At 42.5% G+C, this 19,793-nt stretch overlaps 1 protein-coding gene across 1 annotated transcript in view; it reads left to right on the top strand.

Annotated features, from left to right (window-relative positions):
* The window catches only part of otud4.L (OTU deubiquitinase 4 L homeolog), a 36,648-nt gene extending 19,210 nt beyond the window's left edge, over positions 1–17,438 (top strand). The window contains exons 12-20 of the mRNA XM_041589605.1: positions 1,066–1,190; positions 1,284–1,464; positions 2,348–2,510; positions 8,864–8,984; positions 9,150–9,208; positions 9,638–9,767; positions 12,317–12,571; positions 13,998–14,038; positions 14,659–17,438. Coding sequence (XP_041445539.1) covers positions 1,066–1,190; positions 1,284–1,464; positions 2,348–2,510; positions 8,864–8,984; positions 9,150–9,208; positions 9,638–9,767; positions 12,317–12,571; positions 13,998–14,038; positions 14,659–15,840 — 2,257 coding nt within the window. The 3' untranslated portion in view covers positions 15,841–17,438. The remainder of the gene's footprint in view (positions 1–1,065; positions 1,191–1,283; positions 1,465–2,347; positions 2,511–8,863; positions 8,985–9,149; positions 9,209–9,637; positions 9,768–12,316; positions 12,572–13,997; positions 14,039–14,658) is intronic.
* Positions 17,439–19,793: the final 2,355 nt, after the last annotated feature.

The raw sequence follows: 19,793 nt of genomic DNA, 5'->3' as shown, positions 1-19,793 counted from the left end.
CATACGGACATTCATTCAGGGAGTACAACATTTACAAGTCATTACTTACCAGAAAGGTGGTATTTTTGGTGGCGACTTCTTCAGCCAGAGGAGTGCCGGAATTGAGTGCACTGTCATGCGATGCACCTTTCCTAATTTTTCTGAAGGACAAAGCGGTTCTACAAACTTTACCATCCTTCTTTCCTAAAGTGTTATCTCACATTGGTCTAGGTGGGAATATTCCTTCTGTTATTGTTCTGCCATTATTATTGGTTATTATTCAGTAATTATAGCAGTATCTTTGGTACAAACTGATTGGAATAAACACAGCATGTGGGGTTAAAGGACCAGTATCGTCAAATTTTAATTTAAAAAAATTTGTTTGTATATAACGGAAGAAAAAACACCAAGACATATCTAAGTTTAAAATTACAAAGTCTTTATTAAAAAAATAACTTACTGAAACTATGCTTGCGCTCCTCTTGAGAAAAGGTGACAGGGCAACGATCCTTCGTGCCGAGTTTCGGTAAGTTATTTTTTAATAAAGACTTTGCGATTTTAAAGTTAGATATGTCTTGGTGGGGTTTTTTTTTCGTTATATACAAACAAATTTTTTTAAAAACTTTTTTGACGTTACTGGTCCTTTAAGCTGGATATCCAGACACACCTGCCTCCTGGAGGATAGAGCTTAACCCCTAAGGTCCCTGTGTCCACCTATCGACTAGAGAGAAACAGACTTAATGGTGAGTATCAAAAATCTTGTTTTGTAATTGTCAGACGAACCCACAAGCATTAGAGCAGTGGTTCCCAAACTTTTTGGAACAGTGGTAGGGGGTGCTCAGCCTGAAAGCCAGTTTGGGTCAGAGAGTTGTTACACTTGAAAGACCAACTGGAAGGTGCGAGTGAGATTTTGGGTACATTTTTATATTTACTTAATATAAATATGTGTATATATTTGCACAAATAGCTCAGTGTAGTCAGGTATATAAAAGTATCATGGCAATATGAATTACCTTGGTAACCAGCATAAATGCTTGATTTGACTGAAAAACTATAAATTTTCAAGTGATTTATTTTGTTTTACAGACATGCTGTTCATTTGAAACACCTTAAGCCCATTCCTCAGACAATCATTAGTACAGATGGCTGGAACACAGTAGCAGGGAAAAAGCAAAAAAAGGCTCTTCCGAGTGGAACAAATGCACAGCCTGGTAAGAAACTGCTGCTGTTATTCTCATCAATAAGGTCTGCAGTTGCTTCATCAAATCCATTATAAAATGAAATATACCTTGTTAATGTTTTAGAAAAGGATTACAGGGGACAAAAGGGCTTTGGCAAACCAGTAAAGCAACAGGCTGCCCAACCTCTTCGTCTACAGCAGGCTGCTGGAAACAAGCAGTATGGGCTTGCTTCTCAGTTGTTTGATCAAGTACTCCAGTCTGAGAACAAGGGAAGAAGCAGAACTCCCCCAAAAGTGCCTGGAAGGTAAACACACCTAAAGACACAGATGCTCAGTGCTAGATTGCGTTTTGCATCATAATTGATTGTCAGGCTTCAGAGTCTGTGTGATGTATAAATAGAAAATGTTGCCTTTCCTCTTCTCATTGTTAGCCTACAAGAGCAAATATTTGCCTAGGAAGGCTTTACCCCCTCCCTTTAAAATACTTCAGGTCCATGCTTTCCTAAATATTGACATTAATATCCTAATTTAATTAATCCTCTGTGAATAAGGATTAAGTTAGTTCCCATGTAAGATGTGAGGTCAGTGGCACTGATTATTTTATATAATGTATTGCTTTGCTTATTTGCCTATCTAGCTATGAAACTGGGGAACTGTATATTGGGACCCAGTGTTTGTTGCTATGCAATTTGCCATCTGTTTTGCAATAACTGCAAAAAAAGCCAATATATGTCATATAATCGGAATCTCTGTTGAAATTACTGCCTCAGTAAATTCATGTTACTGATTTAACATACTCACTGCATAATGATTTCTTAGAATGCAATAATAAGAATTCTGAAACCCTTTTGGGATATGATATTGAGGATTATAGGAAGAGGAGAATGCAGGGCAAGAGACAGCTGAAACATTTTACATACAAGGGTGCTGGCAGGAATCGTGGCGCCCGATAAGCATGCCTGGCTACTTCTCTGATGAACCTTATTTGCATGGAGTCCCACATCTTTTGTGGCAATCCAAGCTCCCTGCTTGGGCTGGACCCCTGAAAGGACTCAAGCCTGTTTCCTTATGGTGACCCTGCATGCAAATTTTTCTTGCTTGTGGAGTTGTTTTACTCAAATATAACCGTGTCAGCTTGGACTTGTCTGAACCTGCTTACTAGAATAGCCAACCCCTGCATTTGTTTAGGAAAGTGGACCGGGAGCGAAGTGAGGAATCAAGTTACTTTAAGAGAGAGAATGTCACCTTTGGTTTGACGGTGGAAGAGCGCCAAGAGAAAGAGGCTATTGAGGAATCCAAGTCTTTGTATGAGATGCAGAGCATGGACAACGATGCTTTCCCTGCCCTCTCAGTGAGTATTGCTTTATTTACTGTCAATGTTATGACATGTGCCTTTCTCATTTTTGGCTGAGAAGTGTTCTGTTTGCTTTAAATGTCTGACTGCTTTTGTAACTTGGGCATGTTTTATTTTTATTATTGTTACTTTAAAAAAAATTCAGTTGGCTGTCGTTTACAAAAAAGTGCTTCCTATTTCACACCCAAAACTTAGCCATAAAGTACAGTAATATGGCAAACATTTAAAGAATAGAGGACTAAAGAAAGAAACACTGTAGCGTGTGATGATTTTAGCATGTTTTGGCTACTAAGCTATTCACGTTTAAGGACATGAGCTAAACAAAACCGAAACAGCCTCAGACTGATGTCTTTGGGGATAGATATGTAGAAGTTGGCCATTAACATGATATGAAAATCCCAACCAAATTATTTATTCAAAATGCTTTGCTGTGTAGGTATAAGGCTGTAGGTATAAGGCTGTACTGACTTCGCTGGTCACACGATACCCAGTCAGTATGATCTCAATCAGTAAGTTTTCTAAAGAGTAAATATGTATAATATGGGGAGGAGAGTCACCTGATCTGTGAATTCTGGAAAATGCCAGAAGGTGCTGCAGTAAGATGACATAGACAGTCACTATTTATTGGGCTGGTGAGGGCTGTTTGGGCCTCTGTGTACTTGGAATGCCAGGGCCTATTTTGAATGCCAGGCCTGACCTGACTAATATGGTATTGTAATATAAGGACAGTCAATTTTATAGGATAACGTCTGCGTGGACCTCTGCCATAGCACAAGAAAACATTATATCATATCAAACAACAGAGGTGTCTCAGGCCCATAGATCCTCTCTGCTAACATGGTTTTCACAAGACTGGGTGCTTCACTAGAGGAAGTGAAGTGTCCAGTTGTTTTCGCAAGACTGGGTGCTTCAATAGAGAAGGTGAAGTGTCCAGTGGTGTGCAACCCGTTTGGAAGGAGGATCTTTTGGACTAGTGACCCGCCCTCCCACAACCTGCGCCCGCCCGCATCCGACTTCCGGGTTCCTTTTATAGACCCTCCCCGCCGATGACGTTACAAAAGGGGCGGGGCGAGCAGGCGCGTGGCTATAAAGCCGAAAGTCAGAAGCTGGCATTTGAAGGTGGCGAAGAGGAGTGCGAGGTTGGCCCGAACCCGTCCGACCCGCAGGTATCGAGCCTCCCCACACATCACTATTTTGGACCATGAAGCACTTAAATACCTTTGCTGTTTGGTATGATATCATGTTTTATGGTTTAAGATTGAATGGTGTGCACCGAATTATTGTTAAATGTGTTGAAATGCTATGTTTTGTAATTGATGTAAAAAAGGAGATTTTGTGTACTCACCATTAAATCTCTTTCTCTTCAGTCACTTGGGGGACACAGGACAGTGGGGTATAGCTGGAACCACTAGGAGGCAGGACACAACCATAAGAAAAAACTGGCTCCTCCTCCACTGGCTATACCCCCAGCAGGCAGAGCTTAGGTCAGTTTGTACCAAAGTCAACAGAAGTATATACTAACTAACTATAATTGTAATAAAAAACAGAACCTTGGACAAAACAGTATCATGTGTGACGGAAAGTTAAAAGGCCTCAATCCAGGGAGGGAAGCCCTGTGTCCCCCAAGTGACTGAAGAGAAAGAGATTTAACAGTTAGTACACAAAATCTCCTTTTCTCCGAGTCATCTTGGGGGACACAGGGACAGTGCGGACGTACCAAATCTGTCCCCTGAAGACCCGGATGGGAATTGAGGACTATGTAGAGGTAACCACAGCGGCCTGAAGCACCTTTCTGCCAAAGCGTGTGTCATATGGAAGTGGTAAAATTTGGAAAAAGAGTGGACTGAAGTCCACGGTGCAGCTTTGCACAGCTGTTCAGCTGATGCTTGGTTTCTGAATGCCCAGGATGTACTCACACCCCTAGTGGAATGGGCCGTATTTCTGCTCGGGAGATACCTACCCCGTGCTGTGTAGGCCTTTTGAATGGCTTGCTTGATCCAACGGGATGTCTTGAACTCCGTATAGGTATAACTTTAAGGCCCTAACAGGATCCAGAGTATGTAATGCCCTTTCCTTTTGGTTTGCTGGTGAGGGGCAAAAGGATGGCACAACTATTTCTTGGTTCAGGAGGAATTCCGAAACAACCTTCAGTAGAATGTAAGGGGTAGTGCAAACTCTGTCGTGGTGGAAGACGAGGTAGGGCACCTTGCAGGATAAAGCACTAAGTTCTGAAACTGTCTCACTGAAGAAATAGCTAGCAGAAAGACTGTCTTCCAGGTGAGCCACTTCAAATCAATGGAGTCAAGTGGCTCAAATGGGGGATGTTTTAGTGTGCTTAGAACTAGAGTGAGATCCCAGAGGGGGGCTGGAGCCTTCACAGGAGGAGCTACATGGGCTACCTCTTAAATGAATGTCTTGACATCGGGAAGCAGGGCTAGCCGTTTCTGGAAAAGTACTAATAGGGCTGAGATCTGTGACTTGAGGGAACCCATGGAAAGGCCTTCTTGTAGAAATTCCAGGACATTTGGCATAAAGAGTCTCTTGAAACTCACTTTGTGTCTGGTACACCACTGGCAGCAGGTGGACAAAACTCTATGATATGCCCTGGCTGAAACCGGCTCGCGGGCTGCACACATTGTGCATGCTACCACCTTGGAGAAACCCTTTTGGATTAGAATTTTGGTCTCGAGTCACGCCGTCAAATTTAGATTAGTCGGATTTGGATGTCTGATAGGTCCCTGAGCTAGAAGGTCTGGGAATGATGGTAAGGTCCATGGTTCTGCTACCGAGAGGTTAAGTAGATCTGTGAACAATGCTCTTCGAGGCCACCTCGGTGCAATCAGAATGAGGGTGGCCTGTTTTCATTGTAACTTCCTGATGGTTCTCGGAATGAGAGGCAGAGGAGGGAAAGCATACGCCAGGAGGAAGGGCCAGGTGGTTTTCAGTGCATCTGCGTTTATGGCCAGTGGATCTCTGTACCTGGCTACGAAGGCTGGAACTTTTCTGTTGTGCCTGGTTGCCATCAGGTCTACCTCCAGAGCCCCCCCCCCCCACATTTGGGTTATCTCCTGAAAGACGTTGTCGTTTAGTGACCATTCGCTTGGATCCAAGGACTGTCGGCTTAGAAAGTCTGCTTCCCAGTTTAACAGTCCTGGAATGTAGATGGCTGACAATTGGACTTGATGAGTCTCGGCCCATCGGAAGATGAGTTTTATTTTGTTTAGAGCTCCTCTGCTTCTTGTACCTCCCTGGTGGTTGATTTAAGCCACCGCTGTGGAGTTGTCTGACTGTACCTTCGCGGCTTGGCCTGTCCGGTCTTGTTGCCAGTGAATCAGGCCTAGTCGAATTGCTCTGATTTCAAGTAAATTTATCTGCAGCTGCCTTTCGTTTGAGTTCCATTTTCCCTGCACCGATTTTTCCCTCTAGGACTGCTCCCCAGCCGAAGAGACTCGCATCCGTTGTCAGAATGCGCCAGTGTGGTTCTCCCAGGCATTTTCCCTAAATGAGGTGAGTGGATTGTAACCACCAGAGAAGTGAGGACCGTGTCTGTGGAGGCAGCAGAATCTCTTGGAGTAAGGATTTCCATACGTTGAGGATGTTCCACTGGAGATCCCTGAGGTGAAACTGGGCAAACGGGACTGCCTCTATGGTGGAGTCCATGACTCTCAGCACTTTCATGCAGAATCTTGCTGTGTCATGGCTTCTGAAGGAGAATTCATACTAGAGCCTGTCTATGAAGTACCTTTTCCAAATTTTCTGTGTGTGTCATACCTAGGAAGTTCATGGATTGGCTGGGCACCAAAGAAGACTTGTTCAGATTCTCAATCCAGCCTAGTTCCCTCAGTTTGTCTATGGAAATCTGGAGTGACCGTTGGGCCTCCGGAAGGGACGGGGTCTTAATTAAGAGGTCGTCCAGGTAAGGGGTGATGGAGACTCCTTGTCTGCGGTGGCCGCCGCCATGATTTTGCTAAATACCCTGGGGGGCGATGTAAGGCCTAAAGGGAGGCTTGTGAAGGCAAAGCGCAAATATTTATGATGCGGAGGGAAAATGGGAACATGCAGGTACGCGTCCTTTATGTCGAGGGACATAAGGAATTGTCCTGGAGTGGAGACATTGCTGCAATGACTGACCTTAGGGATTCCATTTTGAACCTCCACGTTCGAATCCATTTGTTCAGTTTTTTGGGGTCTAGGATGGGACGAACAGATCCGTCCTTTTTGGGTACTACGAAGAGGTTTGAGTAGTATCCCTGGAAAAGCTCTCCCGGGGGTACTGGAGTGATCACTTCTGTGAGGAGAAGACTGGAAATGACTTCCTGGAAGGTAGTGCGCTTGGTCAGCTCTTGTGGGAGTCTTGACATGAAGAATCTGTGATGGGGGAGTGATGAGAACTCTAGATGGTAACCTCGGGTAACGACTGTATCAACTGTTTATGAGGAGTGCCTAGGAGACTCCTCCTTTTCATTGTCTGACCCAGAAGACCCTTCGCCATCAGAGTGGTCGCGTTCTTCCCCAGAATCCAGAGGGATGGGTGAAGGGCGTCTAGGAGGAGAATTGCTCTTGTCCTCGGATGGAGAAGGGGCCCTGCATTTGTGGGGTCTGGGTTTGGGATTGTCTAAGCGGGCAAGCAGCTTGTCTAGTGACTGGGCTAATTTTGGTATCCAGGTGGCTAGATGGGATGCCCGCTCTGGTGTGGACTGCTCTCTGTGTGGAGAAGTTTCTCTGCTGGAGGCTGAAGGTTTCCCCTGAATGGCCTGTTGCACCAGAGGTGGAGTAGACTCTGGGGGTTCCGCAGCCTGTTATGGCAGTTTCCACTTAGAACGTAAGGGTTCATTATGCCCAAACGTTTGCGGCATTTGGCACAGGTCAATAACTTAATTGAAGTTGGGGGTGCTGCCATAGGAAAGAGCTTGTCACTGAGCCCTTCAGACATGGTACCAAAATTTTTGTACAACTAAAGGGTGCCTGAGCGTGGGGAAACAATGTGGCCCCTGTGGAAAAAGACTTGCCACTAACCTGTGGAGTCAGACAGAAGGAGAAGCTGTCTTTTCCTTTGGCAGTGCCCTGTAGTTTAATCTTGCTAGGAGTGAGGGAAAAAAAACTGAGTTCAATGCAAAATGGCAGCTGGCAAACCCCTGCCGTAAGGAAAATGGCTCTAAGGGACCTGGCGCATCTGAAATGGCAGCCGGCAGTTGTGGATCCGGGCTGGAGTGCGCGAAATTGACGGCCGGCTGAGCAGAATAGTGGCGCCAGTTTTGAAAGGCACACTCTTCTGTATATGATTCCCCCGCACTGAGGCAGATTAGAAAAATAAATGCTGCCCTGTAGAAGCCTATGGACCATTGAATTGGTCGTGGCTGGGCTTTCCCCCTGCTGTTAGTCGCTGCTTAGTGTGAAGCGGGGACACAACTCAAACTGACCTAAGCTCAGCCTGCTGGGAGTATAGCCAGTGGAGGAGGAGTCAGTTTTTTTTTTTTTATGGTTGTGTTCTGCCTCCTAGTTGTACCAGCTATACCCCTCTGTCCCTGTGTCCCCCCCCCCAAGATGACTTGGAGAAAAGGGACCATTTCCAAGATCTAGTCATCCATAGCAGGTAATCCGGTATATCCGTAAATGCTACCTGCTAATTGGCTGCTATATGTGACTAGACCTATAGCAGACTTGGCAATTTTTATTATATAACCATAGATATTTTGTCTTGCAATGTTTTATATAACCATAGATATTTTGTCTTGCAATGTTTTTTTTTTAAAAAGGTGTTTATGCAATGTGTAGGTATGAAGTAGGTATGTTGTTTTAGTCTGGTTTGTTCTGAATAATAGTTTAGTTGTATTGGAAGACTGAAATTGGCTATGAGTTAAGGAAAGATGAAAGTCTTAATTGTATGGTGGGGGCCTATTTAGCATGCCCTGGTGACTGTAATTGCTAACCTCAAATACCAGGTTGGTGCTCCTCTTCACAGAGAAACACAGGGTACTGTGCCACTATCTTGTCACCTTTGCCTGCCATGAGCTGTGGGCCTGCACAGTCGAGTAAAGTTAAAACTTAGATACCAGACATTTTCAGCACAGCACATGTACACATCTCAGAGCAGAAGCAAGTATCCCAGGGACAGAAAATATATTGTAGTTTGATTAGTCTCCTGGGCTGGTGCTTTTTTCTGCGATCAGGTAGCACTAGCTCAGGGTTTGAGGTTCATTGTCATAATTACTAGGGCTTGCCTAGCAAATTGGCACCCCCATGAGTAAGTCTTTCTTGTCCTTTAATGCCTGCCGTGATTTCTAATGCAGTTGTATAAACAGTTTTGATAGTCGCAGATGTACTAACTGACTCTCTTGCATTTTCCTCAGCCTTTGCCTATAGGTGAGAGAGCTGTTCAGAACACTGAGGTCTTCCCTGTGAAAAGGATACCAAATGTGATCCCCGAGAACTCCAGGAGAAAGTCTGAAGGAGAAGATCAGAGAGACAAAGGTTTTATTTGTAACAATGTTATAGGGTTAATTAATTGAAGTACTGGGATGTTTAGATCTAGCTCCGTGTTACTGTGCAACATGTTGGCATACTGTCAGGCTGATAAAATAGTTTTTGGTTACAAAAAAAAAGATGATATGTAAATATATATTCATTTACTTTCAGCATCTACAGCTCAATCTACAGCTCAAGCAACAAAAGTCAGAGATCAGAAATGTTCTGAGGTAAGTAACATTTCAATTGAAGATTTGCATTTCTCGATCACCCTCTTTCTAAGGGAGAATAGTCTCTTTTAACTTTTTTTGTGCATTTTTAAAGAAGCTTTCGGTGGTTTTTAAAGATATTTCTAAATTGAATTAGTATTAACAGCGGCATCTGTGTGGATGTTTAAAGTCTGTGCGCTAATGGTTCTTGAAAAAGGGTTGCTGATAAACAGACCTGGAGGATTGACCTCTTATATAATGCTTTAAGAGTCAAAACAGAAAGGCCTAAACAAATTCTTTCTTCAATTGCAATTACATTTTTCAAATTCCTTTAATTAATGAATATTACTAATAAATAATTTTCTTTCATTATGCAAAGTAGATCACCTTTTTAACAGCAAATACGCATGTGATTTGTATGTAGGGATGCTAATTTGTCTTTTCTAACAGGAAGCAGTTAAGCAATTTACTCCCTCAGATGCAGACGACTTGCCCAGTGCCCCTGTTCTTCCAACCTCTGCTGAGCACCAGGCTTCACCCACAGTGCCTTCTACTTCCCCAGTTATAACATCCTGCCCAGGTCAGTCCAGCTATATGGCTTCTCACTGATCTTTGGTTTATCGCAGTGTGTTTTCCAACATGATTTCCAACCTCATTTTCCAAATGAGCTAAGAAAACAATGATAAGATGTATCTGCTGGATACCCATGCAAGAGGAAAGAGAAGGGAGCATGGCCAAGCCCCCAGGGGCTATGAACCTGTTCCAGACCCCCTCTAGCCATTGAAAGAACTTTTGTTTCTGACCTGACTTGTCCCAGCTCCATTCCCTCTTCATGTAATTATGCAGGCATCAGCATCTATCCTTTAGGCCTGGGCTACCGGTTTCCGCTTCACCGAGGTCTGCACTGACTAAACCAGAACTGGGCATATTCTAAGGCTGGCAGTAAAATAAATCTGACGAAATCCAGTCTCATGGCTGACTCCTGTGCAGGACTCTCTCTCTGGGTGTTCTGTGCATCTTAAAGGGACAGTTCAAGTTAACTTCTTGTATGTTTCTAAAATGGTCTATTCTTAGTCACTGACACTGGCAGCAAAAAAAAAAAAAACCTATTGCTTTGGGGGTAGTGATGTGCAGGTTAGGTAAAATCCGCACCTGAACACGCCCTCCCTCCACCTGCGCCAACCCACCCCGCAGATGATGTCTCAAAAGGAGCGGGGCGAGCAGGTGCGCGGCTATAAAAGCCGAAGCCGGCAGTGTAAGGTAGCAGGCAGCAAATGGAGGTTCGAGGTCAACCCCAACCTGTGGGTATCGGGCCGGCCTGCACATCACTAGTGTGGGGGCTACAATTCTATTGTTGTTACTTTTTATTCCTTATCTTTGTATTCAGTCTCTCTCCTATTCATCTTCCAGTCTAGTTGCTAGGGTGATTTGGACCCTTGCAACCAGATAGTTACTGAAATTCTAAACTGGAGAGTTGCTGAACAAAAAGCTAAATCATTTTAAAAAACGTACGCACACAAATAATAATAAAAAATGGTATTATTATTTGCCTTCTTCTGAATCTTTCCAGCTACCCAAGCAGCCAGATTGCTAAATAACTCAAAAACCACAAATAATGAATTAAACCACTTTAACAGATTCTGTTGGGTCCATGCTATGTTTGGCTTTGTCAGCACAGCTACCACTACAGTAGTGGTGTGTGTGCCAGCCGGGTTCGGGCCAACCTCACACCCCCATTTGCAGATGGCTGGCGAGTCCAGGTCGAGCTCTTCTTCCTGCTCTCCCCGCCCACCACCTTACATTTCCAGCTTTATAGCCACGCGGGTCTATAAAAGGAACCTGGAAGTCGGTCTCGGGCAGGTGCTGGTGGAGGGAGGGCTAGGTCGGTGTTTTACCCGACCCGCACATCACTACAGTATTGAAAAAAATCCCTTTTGTTTGGAGGAAAAACAAAACAGCTTCATGGCATTCAATTTCCATCTGGCTTTTTTTTCTTAGTATTCAGTTTTTTCGATTTGTGTATATCAGGGGTGTCCAAACTTTTTACAAAGAGGGCCAGATTTGGTGAGGTGAAAATGTGTGGGGGTCGACCTTTCAGCCTGACATGCTGGATCCCAGGCAATATGAAATGGGAAGCCACTATAGACACTGGGACTGAACCAGCAGCAGCTGTAACACAACGACAAGTACCAGTCTAAAGCAGTGCAACCACAATTCCCAGCATTCCCAATTGGCCAGACACGCAGCAGCTGGGACAGCATACTGATATATGCTGCCATAGTTTTATGCCCGGGCATAGGATTGAAGCAGGGATGCCCAACCTGCGAGCCTGACAGCTGTTAAAACCCGGTGGGCCCCGGCATTGGTGGGCCCTAGGCCCTCTAGTTGCAAAATTGCATTATGTGCCAGAGGAACCAACTGCTCTGTACCAATAGGCCCACTTGCCGCCTGCCCAGCCCATTTGCCACTTGCCCGGCCCACTAGCCCTTCTGTCGGATCGCTCTACACTCACGAAATGCGATGATTGAAGGAGTACAGTGGCAGCCCTGCCAGACTGTATTTATAGCAGTGTGGACCAGGAAGTGGATGCTGATGGCTGGCTCTTACATGCACGTAACCTCGCTCTCATCCTGGAGTGATGCGATATCCCAATAGCCAACAAGCATGCGCAGCAGTAGAGGTGCGGTTGAGCTGTTCTGCAGCGTGCACGCTGAGCGCTCCTAGAAGTGTGCGTGCAGAGCGACGCGCCACGGTAGGGGGCGGATGGGGAGGCCCTGTCTAGGGTGCCTTGTGGGTAATCCGGCCCTGGCTGCGGGCCGATTAAAACTGGATCGCGGGCCGTAGTTTGGACACCCCTGGTGTATATGAATTCCAGGGTGTTTTTTTATCTTTATGTGCGCTCTCTATTTCCATGGTTGCACCTTGTTCCACAAGGTAAATTATGGTACCAGGTGCTGGATTGTATTTTCACTGTATTTCAAAACGAACTAAAGAAAAAGACAATTTGCTCATTACTATTGTTAACATGCACTTATGTGTATAAAAGTAATGAAATTGTAAGTTTATTTTTGTATTAGAAGCCAATGGCTGGCATTTTTAATTATTATTATTATTTTTAACATTATTCAGGTATTACAGCACAAATACCTTCTATGCCTGCAACGGGGACTGATTCTAGCTTGCTCCAACCTCAGGTGATATCCTCTCCATACCCCCCACTTCCAGTCTCAATACCAGCAGTTAACCAGCCTTTACTGCCTTCACCTCAGACACTGAGTGCTCTGCAGGACCCACTCTATCCTGGGTTCCCCTTGAATGAAATGGGGGAAAGAGCCACTGTTCCATCGTATTCATTCTGTAAGAATGGAGGAGATCTTCCTGATGGTAAGTTTAAAACTTCTGATGCAAGGGGGGTTATTTCTCCATGTATCAGTAAACCAAAAAAAAAAAGCAGCAGATTTTTTTCTTTTTGCAAAACCACTGGTATGTAGGAGACTTTGCCATCCATAAATCAGAGATCAGGTTCAAACTGTGCTACTGAAGGGTGTCAACATTATTAACTGCTGCAGTTAGAAGAGTATAAAGAGAGACTTTATGCTAAAATTATATCTATGCGGCCCTCCAGCTATAGTTTTGCAAAAACTGTGAGTTATTCAGTTGCAGCTACAGGGCTTGAGGTTGTAAATCTGTACTCTGTGTCAATAATAGATTCATATTAATAATAATTAATAATTTCTGCTTATTATGTCCAAATCTACTGCTCTTTTCTATTGGAAGGGCTAACAAAATTGGCCGCTGCAAATTCAGTGACGTCTCATAGGATTCCACCCCTGACTTGCCTTCTATAACATTAAACATACTTTGCATCTAATCACTCCTTTAGCTATATGACCACAGAAGAATCACAGAAGAACAACTATAGCCACAATAGTATTACAAGTGTTGCCAACGAGAGGTATTTGTTGTTGTGTATATCAAAAGCTTGCAGGAATCTTAGCATACAAAACAAAACAAAAATAAGTCTTTCAGCAGCAAAACCAGTATAAATATTTGGGGTCATTCCTGGCCATGTTTACAACTGACACTAGCCTATGCCCGGCCACAACTGCCGCTTCCCCTACCTTGGAAAGTCTTGGTGCATGAGTTAGTCACTTAAGACAGGGGGGTAAAAAAAAAACATTCCCTGCTGGATTAAGCGGTGTTTAACTAGCAATGCGCAGGGGGATTTGGGGGAATTTTTGTATATGTTTGGCTTTTCATTTCTCCATAGTGGGAGATGTAAGATCCAGAGAAAGTGTTGCCAAGCACAACATGTTTCCTCTTTTCAAACAGTGTTGGTGGAGGCGACATTAAATTCCAATGCTCCAAATCAGAGTTCATAGGAAGGTATTTAATTCTGATTAGACTGTTAGGATGGTCTCTTTGAGCAGGACACAGAGAAAGAAAACTACCAGCCTGGGGATCCTGCCAAACTGAGAGTAAAGCCTATATGTTAGGTTTTAAGCACACGGGCAGATTTGGGGAGATTTAGTCGCCTGGCGACTAATCGCCTCTTCTGCGGGGCAACAATCTCCCCGAACTGCCTTCCCCCTGCCTGCCGCCTGCTATAATGACAAAACGCCAGCGCCAATGCACTCGCGGCGCTTCGATTTCCAAAGTTGCCTCACGAGGAAAATTAGTCGGCAGGTGACTAAATGTCCCCAAATCTGCACGTGTGCTTGAACCCCACTGAGCATGTATATTATATTATATATCTGTTTATATTATTTAGGCATGAATAACCAGTATTTCCACATTCTTTATCTTTTAGATAAAAGCATCCTACGCTTCTTCTACAACCTTGGTCTAAAGGTTAGTGTGGTAATCATCCTTAAATGGCAGCAGTGTTAGCAGTACAGGTATGGGATCTGTTATCTGGAAAGCTCAGAATTACAAAACAGCCATCTCCCATAGACTATTTTATCCAAATAATCTAGATTTTTAAAAGTTATTTTCTTTGTAATAATAAAACAGTTCTTTGTACTTGATCCAAACTAAGATAATAATTAGTATGTATTGTATTCAAAACCAACTTATTGGGTTTATTTAATTCTTAAATGATGTTCTAGGTATAGAGGTATAGAGATCCAAATTATGGAAATATCCGTTACCCGGAAAACCCCAGGTCCCGAACATTCTAGATAACAGGTCCCATACTTGTATTATGTATTAATGTGACAACTCAGAAACTGTATTACTGAGGGGTGCCATATAACTTCTACAGCTGTGCTGACTTCCAGTAACAATTACATATACAAATACCTTGAAACTATTCATTATTCTTAATGTATATTTGAACATTTCTTATAATTATGTCTTATAATTTATATATTTAATAAGGCATCATTTGAATTTGGGTTTACATCCCAAACTGGATTTATACTTTAAGTAATCTTCCATTAAGATTATTTTTCAATGATTTATTTCTGCAGGCATACACAAATCCTATATGGCCACCACATTCTTATCTGTACCCTCTTCATCAGGCTTATTTAAGTATGTGCAGGATGTATCCGAACATTCCTGTATATCCACAAGGCTCTTGGGTCCAGGAACCATCTGCAAACCAAAGTGAAGTAGACCCTTCACTCCTTGCCCATCCTGGTGAAGTCAAAATGGAAAGTCAGGGTTCACAGCCTGCAAATGTATCATCTCCACCAGTGGTTGCTTCACCTCTCCAGGTCCCTGGAATTGTTGGTCAAATACCAAACGCGAGTGAATCTGGGGTAATTAACCAAGCCTTGCATGCAAATGTGGATTTTGAAGAACCAGCAACAAGCAAGACCATATTTCAACAACCTCCATTTGGGCAAAGCTCATACATGGGAGCTGTCCCCGTCGCTTCTTCCTATTACCCTCACTTTTGGTATGGATACCCATACCAAGGGTATATTGAAAGTCCTGTGATAAGACACAATGTCTATATACCCCCTCAGGATAGAGATCTGCCAGAAAACCTTTCTTCAGAGGCTGTTGTGAAAAACAATTCATCAAATCAATTAGCAATAAGGCAATCTCTGGATTTACAAGAACAATGCACACCTGACATGCCTCTTGCTTCTTCTTCTGGTGGCACAGGAAGTGATCTTATTTCTAATGCCTCCACTGTCCAGTCAGAGCAAAGGATGAATTTGAACATTCCACAAGTGCTCACTGGTCACAAGAGCCTTCCATCTAAAATGAAGGATAGCCAGGTGCCCGCCATGACTTTTACACAAGTAGAAACCAGGGAAACTGCTTATGTAACATCAGAAGACAAGGAACTCTCAGAAAAAGACGTTAATGCCGTGGCATTAGGAAGTACACAGATACAAGTTTCTGAAGAGAAAGCACTTAGAACCAGGGAAGAGAGCTCGGAGGATGAGAGGGAAGTGTCTAACATGCTGAGCAGTGGCAGGTCTAAGAATTTTTATAGTCAGTCTTACAGTACTAGGAGGCCAAGAAGTGAAAAGTATTATCAGCCCAACCGCGGCGGTTACCAACATGCAAGAGGTGTAGAGGGCTGGAGAGGACAGAGAGGTAGAGGTGATGGCTTTCAACATCACCGAAGTTACAGGGGAAGGCCTTCTAGGAGACGGCCTATGGGGGACAATTATAGAGCACAGCAAGAATAACAAGTCTTGGTGGATTTCTATCAGAGTGCAGATTTTTTTTTGTTCTATTTCACTGAAAATATGTTTAAAATAAATTTAAAAAGCAATATGCTTTTTTTGATCGTGTTCAGGGAAAGGTTTAAGATTTGGGGAGAGTGTAAAACCCCAGTTTATATTTTTGGACATTTTTGACTAGTTTGTACTGTTCTTCCTCCTCCCCCTAAAAGCAATGCTATTACAGTTAATAGACTTTGATATTTGGGCGATGTTTCAAATAAAAATATGGCCACTGGGGTCATGCATTCTTTTCTTTATATAGGGGTTGAGATATCATATGTAGTCCATGTTGGAAGTGTAGGGTGGTGAGAATACATTTCTGGTGGCATTTCGCATGATGTTATTGCAGTAGAAACTCAACTGGGATAGTAAAAATCTGTTCATTTGAGTGTATACATGCCTTAGAGTTATATTGGGGTTCATTTCTACAGGACCATGTAACTCTGGATTGTGCTTCCATTCCAAAGGCCTTTTTATCTTCGGATCTTCAGACTCTGGTAACAGAAAATGGACATCAGTACTTATTGTGATCTGCTGTAAATTGCTAATACTGAAGAAAACAAATCTCAAGACCTGCAGCTCCAGCTGATTTGTTTTACCCTAATTACATTTTGTCTTAATGTCTCTCTCAGTCAATATTTTCTATAATTATTAACTCAAGTATATCCAACTGCTACCTGCCACTGGATGATGAACTCTCTTCATTCCCAATCAGCAACCGGTTCCTTCCTGGCTGGGCATGATTGAAGTTGCCGTGCCGTTGAATGACCGCAGGTTTGGAACCCTTGAGATTACTAGTTGTGAACTTGGGCTGTTAGAAATGGTAGTTACTGTTTTGTTTGAGTATTTTATGCAAGGCTTTTCCAAGCACCTTGAACAGTGCGTTCCTTGAAAGGGCAACTTTAGACTGAAAGAGATCGCTGCTAGCAATAACTAAGATTCAGGCTTGAGTGACCATTCTTGTTTCTGCGCAAAGCAAGAGTTGATATGAATGATGCTACATTTTGCACTGACATACCTTAAAGACTTTTCAGAAAGACGCGTATGCACACCACATATGTTTTTTTATCAACACCCGTGCTGGTAAAAACACGTCAAATTTTGCTTTTTAAGCTATAGAACAGAGATAGAAAACATTGGTCCCACCATCCCCCTTTTTTTAATAAAAAGAAGAAAATAAACGTATGTATGGTTTAATGTTGAACATCTCTGTTAAAAACCTTTTAAGCTGCATAGTGTTTAACAAATTTTTTTTTTTCTGGTGATTTATTTAATTGTCTGACCTTTTAGTTGTTACCTCTTCTTAATCTCATTTTTTTTTGCCTTGTGGTGGACTCTTGAATGTTATCATTATCACTGCAAAATGTATGAAGCACTTGATACTTGATGGATCTTTTGTCCAACAGATGTTTTTCAGAAGTGTATTGTTGTTATTTTAAATAATTTCTCTGAGTGCAATGTATATAGGGGAAGCCTGTTGCACCGTTAAGTTTACAGATACTTTTGTTTTTGTTTTTATCTCATTATTGCAAACAGATTAAAAAAATAGCCATCTGTCCATAGACCTGATATATGTGTATCCATGCTGAGTTACATATAACCCATGCAATGTCAGAACCCAAGGCTATCCTCACGTATTTATACTGCAGCGCTGTCCAATAAATGGGTATAGACATTAAGCACACAGATTTACATATAAAGCAGCCAATAACTGATACAAGCGGTAAAAAAGGCCCATAAGAGCTTACAGTTATTGAAACAGCCCAATATATAGTGCTTCTATTAAAAAAAATATTTTTTTACCTTTTCTTTAAATTTATAACATTCCTCAGTGCTCTTAGCTTTGTATTAGAGGACAAGGAAAGCCATATTCACTTTATGCTACATGCGCACATATAAATACGAGATTAAGTTAACCGCGGTGAGAAGGAGCGGCAATTCATATTTCTTTGACTGGTGAACAAACTTAGTGATTCATTGTGGGGGGGGCATTCATTGAGGGCTTTCTCTTTAAGTGCAAATAGATGCCAGTTTTTAAGGCTACCTCCACCCCAGGAACAATGGCAAATGTATATTATGATCTTATTTTTAATGAGCCACTCTCACCAACACACATGCAAACATTGACTGCTGATTTACTTTTTAATTTCTTAACTGAATTGGCAATTCATTTTCCCATGTATGGAGGACTAGAATAATGTTCTCCCCAATCAATATTTAAGTGATTCTGATAGATATCTAAATTAGCACCTCTATGATTTCTGTAGGGCAGGGCAGAAAAATGGCCATCCAATTGGTTGCCACACCACACAACTAATCTTTAGGGTTATCTAGAATTTTACCAAAAGATTGCCAAATATGCTGTGTGGAGCTATACATACTAAAAGTTAAAGGAAAACTATACCCCCCAAACAATGTAGGTCTCTATTAAAAGATACTGAGTAAAACAGCTCATGTGTAAAACCCTGCTTTATGTAAATGAACCATTATCATAATAATATACTTTTTTAGTAGTATGTGCCATTGGGTAATCATAAATAGAAAATTGCCATTTTAAAAAATAAGGGCCGCCCCCAGAGATTGTAAGATTCACTGTGCACACATACAAACCACATGTAAGGTCACATGAGCCAATTAACAGACAGAGTTCTGCCTTTTGCTTCCTCACTTCTTCCTGTTACAGTTAGTGTTGTAGTATTTCTGGTCAGGTGATCTCTGAGGCAGCACAGATAGAGTCACGAAATGGTGGTTCAAGGCAAGAGATGTAAAAGGGCAATATTTATGTAAATATATATTCCAGTTTGGTAAGATTCTTTAATATGTCATTCAATTTGACATAAACTATCTGTTGCTTAAGTATTCATTTTGGGGGTATAGTTTTCCTTTAACTCAAATGTGAACCACCCCTTTAAGAGATCTTAGAGCAGTGATCCCCAACCAGTAGCTCATGAGCAACATGTTGCTCTCCAACCCCTTGGATGTTGCTCCTCAAAGCAAGTGCTTATTTTTGAATTCCAGGCTTGGAGGCAAGTTTTAGTTGTATAAAGACTAAGTATAGTGCCAAGTAGAGCCTCTTGTAGGCTGCCAGTCCACATAGAGGCCACCAAATAGCCAATCAAAGTCCTTATTTGGCACCCAGGGGACTTTTTCATGCTTGTGTTGCGCCCCAACTGTTTTTACATTTGAATGTGGCTCACTGGTAAAAAAAGGTTGGGGACCCCTGTCTTAGAGCATCCAAGAAAAATATACAATTATTTCTTAGTTTCTGTTCCTGTTACTTTTTTGTTATATAGGCACAAAGTAGGGCAAACATTTTATTGTGTAAAGATCTATTTCCCCTACAAATCTTACCCTAACTGACTTTCAAGCTGGAAAGCTGTATGTTCAGGACTATCAAGGAGATCAAATTGGCTTTCTCCCAAAATCTCACACTAACTGACCTTCAGTCTGCCCCCCCCCCCTCTCAATGAGAGACAGAGAAAGGCAGTTTGGGAAGAGTCTGCACGAGCAGAATGGACCCAAAAAATAAAAAACACCTCCCCTTTTATCTTCACTTTGCCTCATTTACCTTGTCCTAGACAACTTGTCACAATATACCCAAAGGAGAATAATAATTTAGGAAACAATTATACACTAAAGGGATTCTGTCAGAGGGAGGATTAAAATGCACCAGTTTGGCTGTGATAAGCTCCAAGCACCAGAACTAAGCGCAGGCAACAAGATAACAGCACCCTGACACCTGCTGAAGGATTCACCCACCTTAACTGATAGCACATCTCTAACAACACTCTTTATTGCTTGCAGGGAAAACCAACAATATGTTGTTCACAGCTTGCAATAATATGAAATTCACTGGGGCTGATGTACAAGGAGAGGTGACGGGCAGACATTTCTGTGTTTGTCATTCAAGGAGTGGT

The sequence above is a fragment of the Xenopus laevis genome, chromosome 1L, assembly GCF_017654675.1.
Source record: "Xenopus laevis strain J_2021 chromosome 1L, Xenopus_laevis_v10.1, whole genome shotgun sequence".
Taxonomy (NCBI): Eukaryota; Metazoa; Chordata; class Amphibia; order Anura; family Pipidae; genus Xenopus; species Xenopus laevis.
Note: the sequence above shows the minus strand (reverse complement) of the source record. Positions and strands in the feature narration are given on the sequence as shown.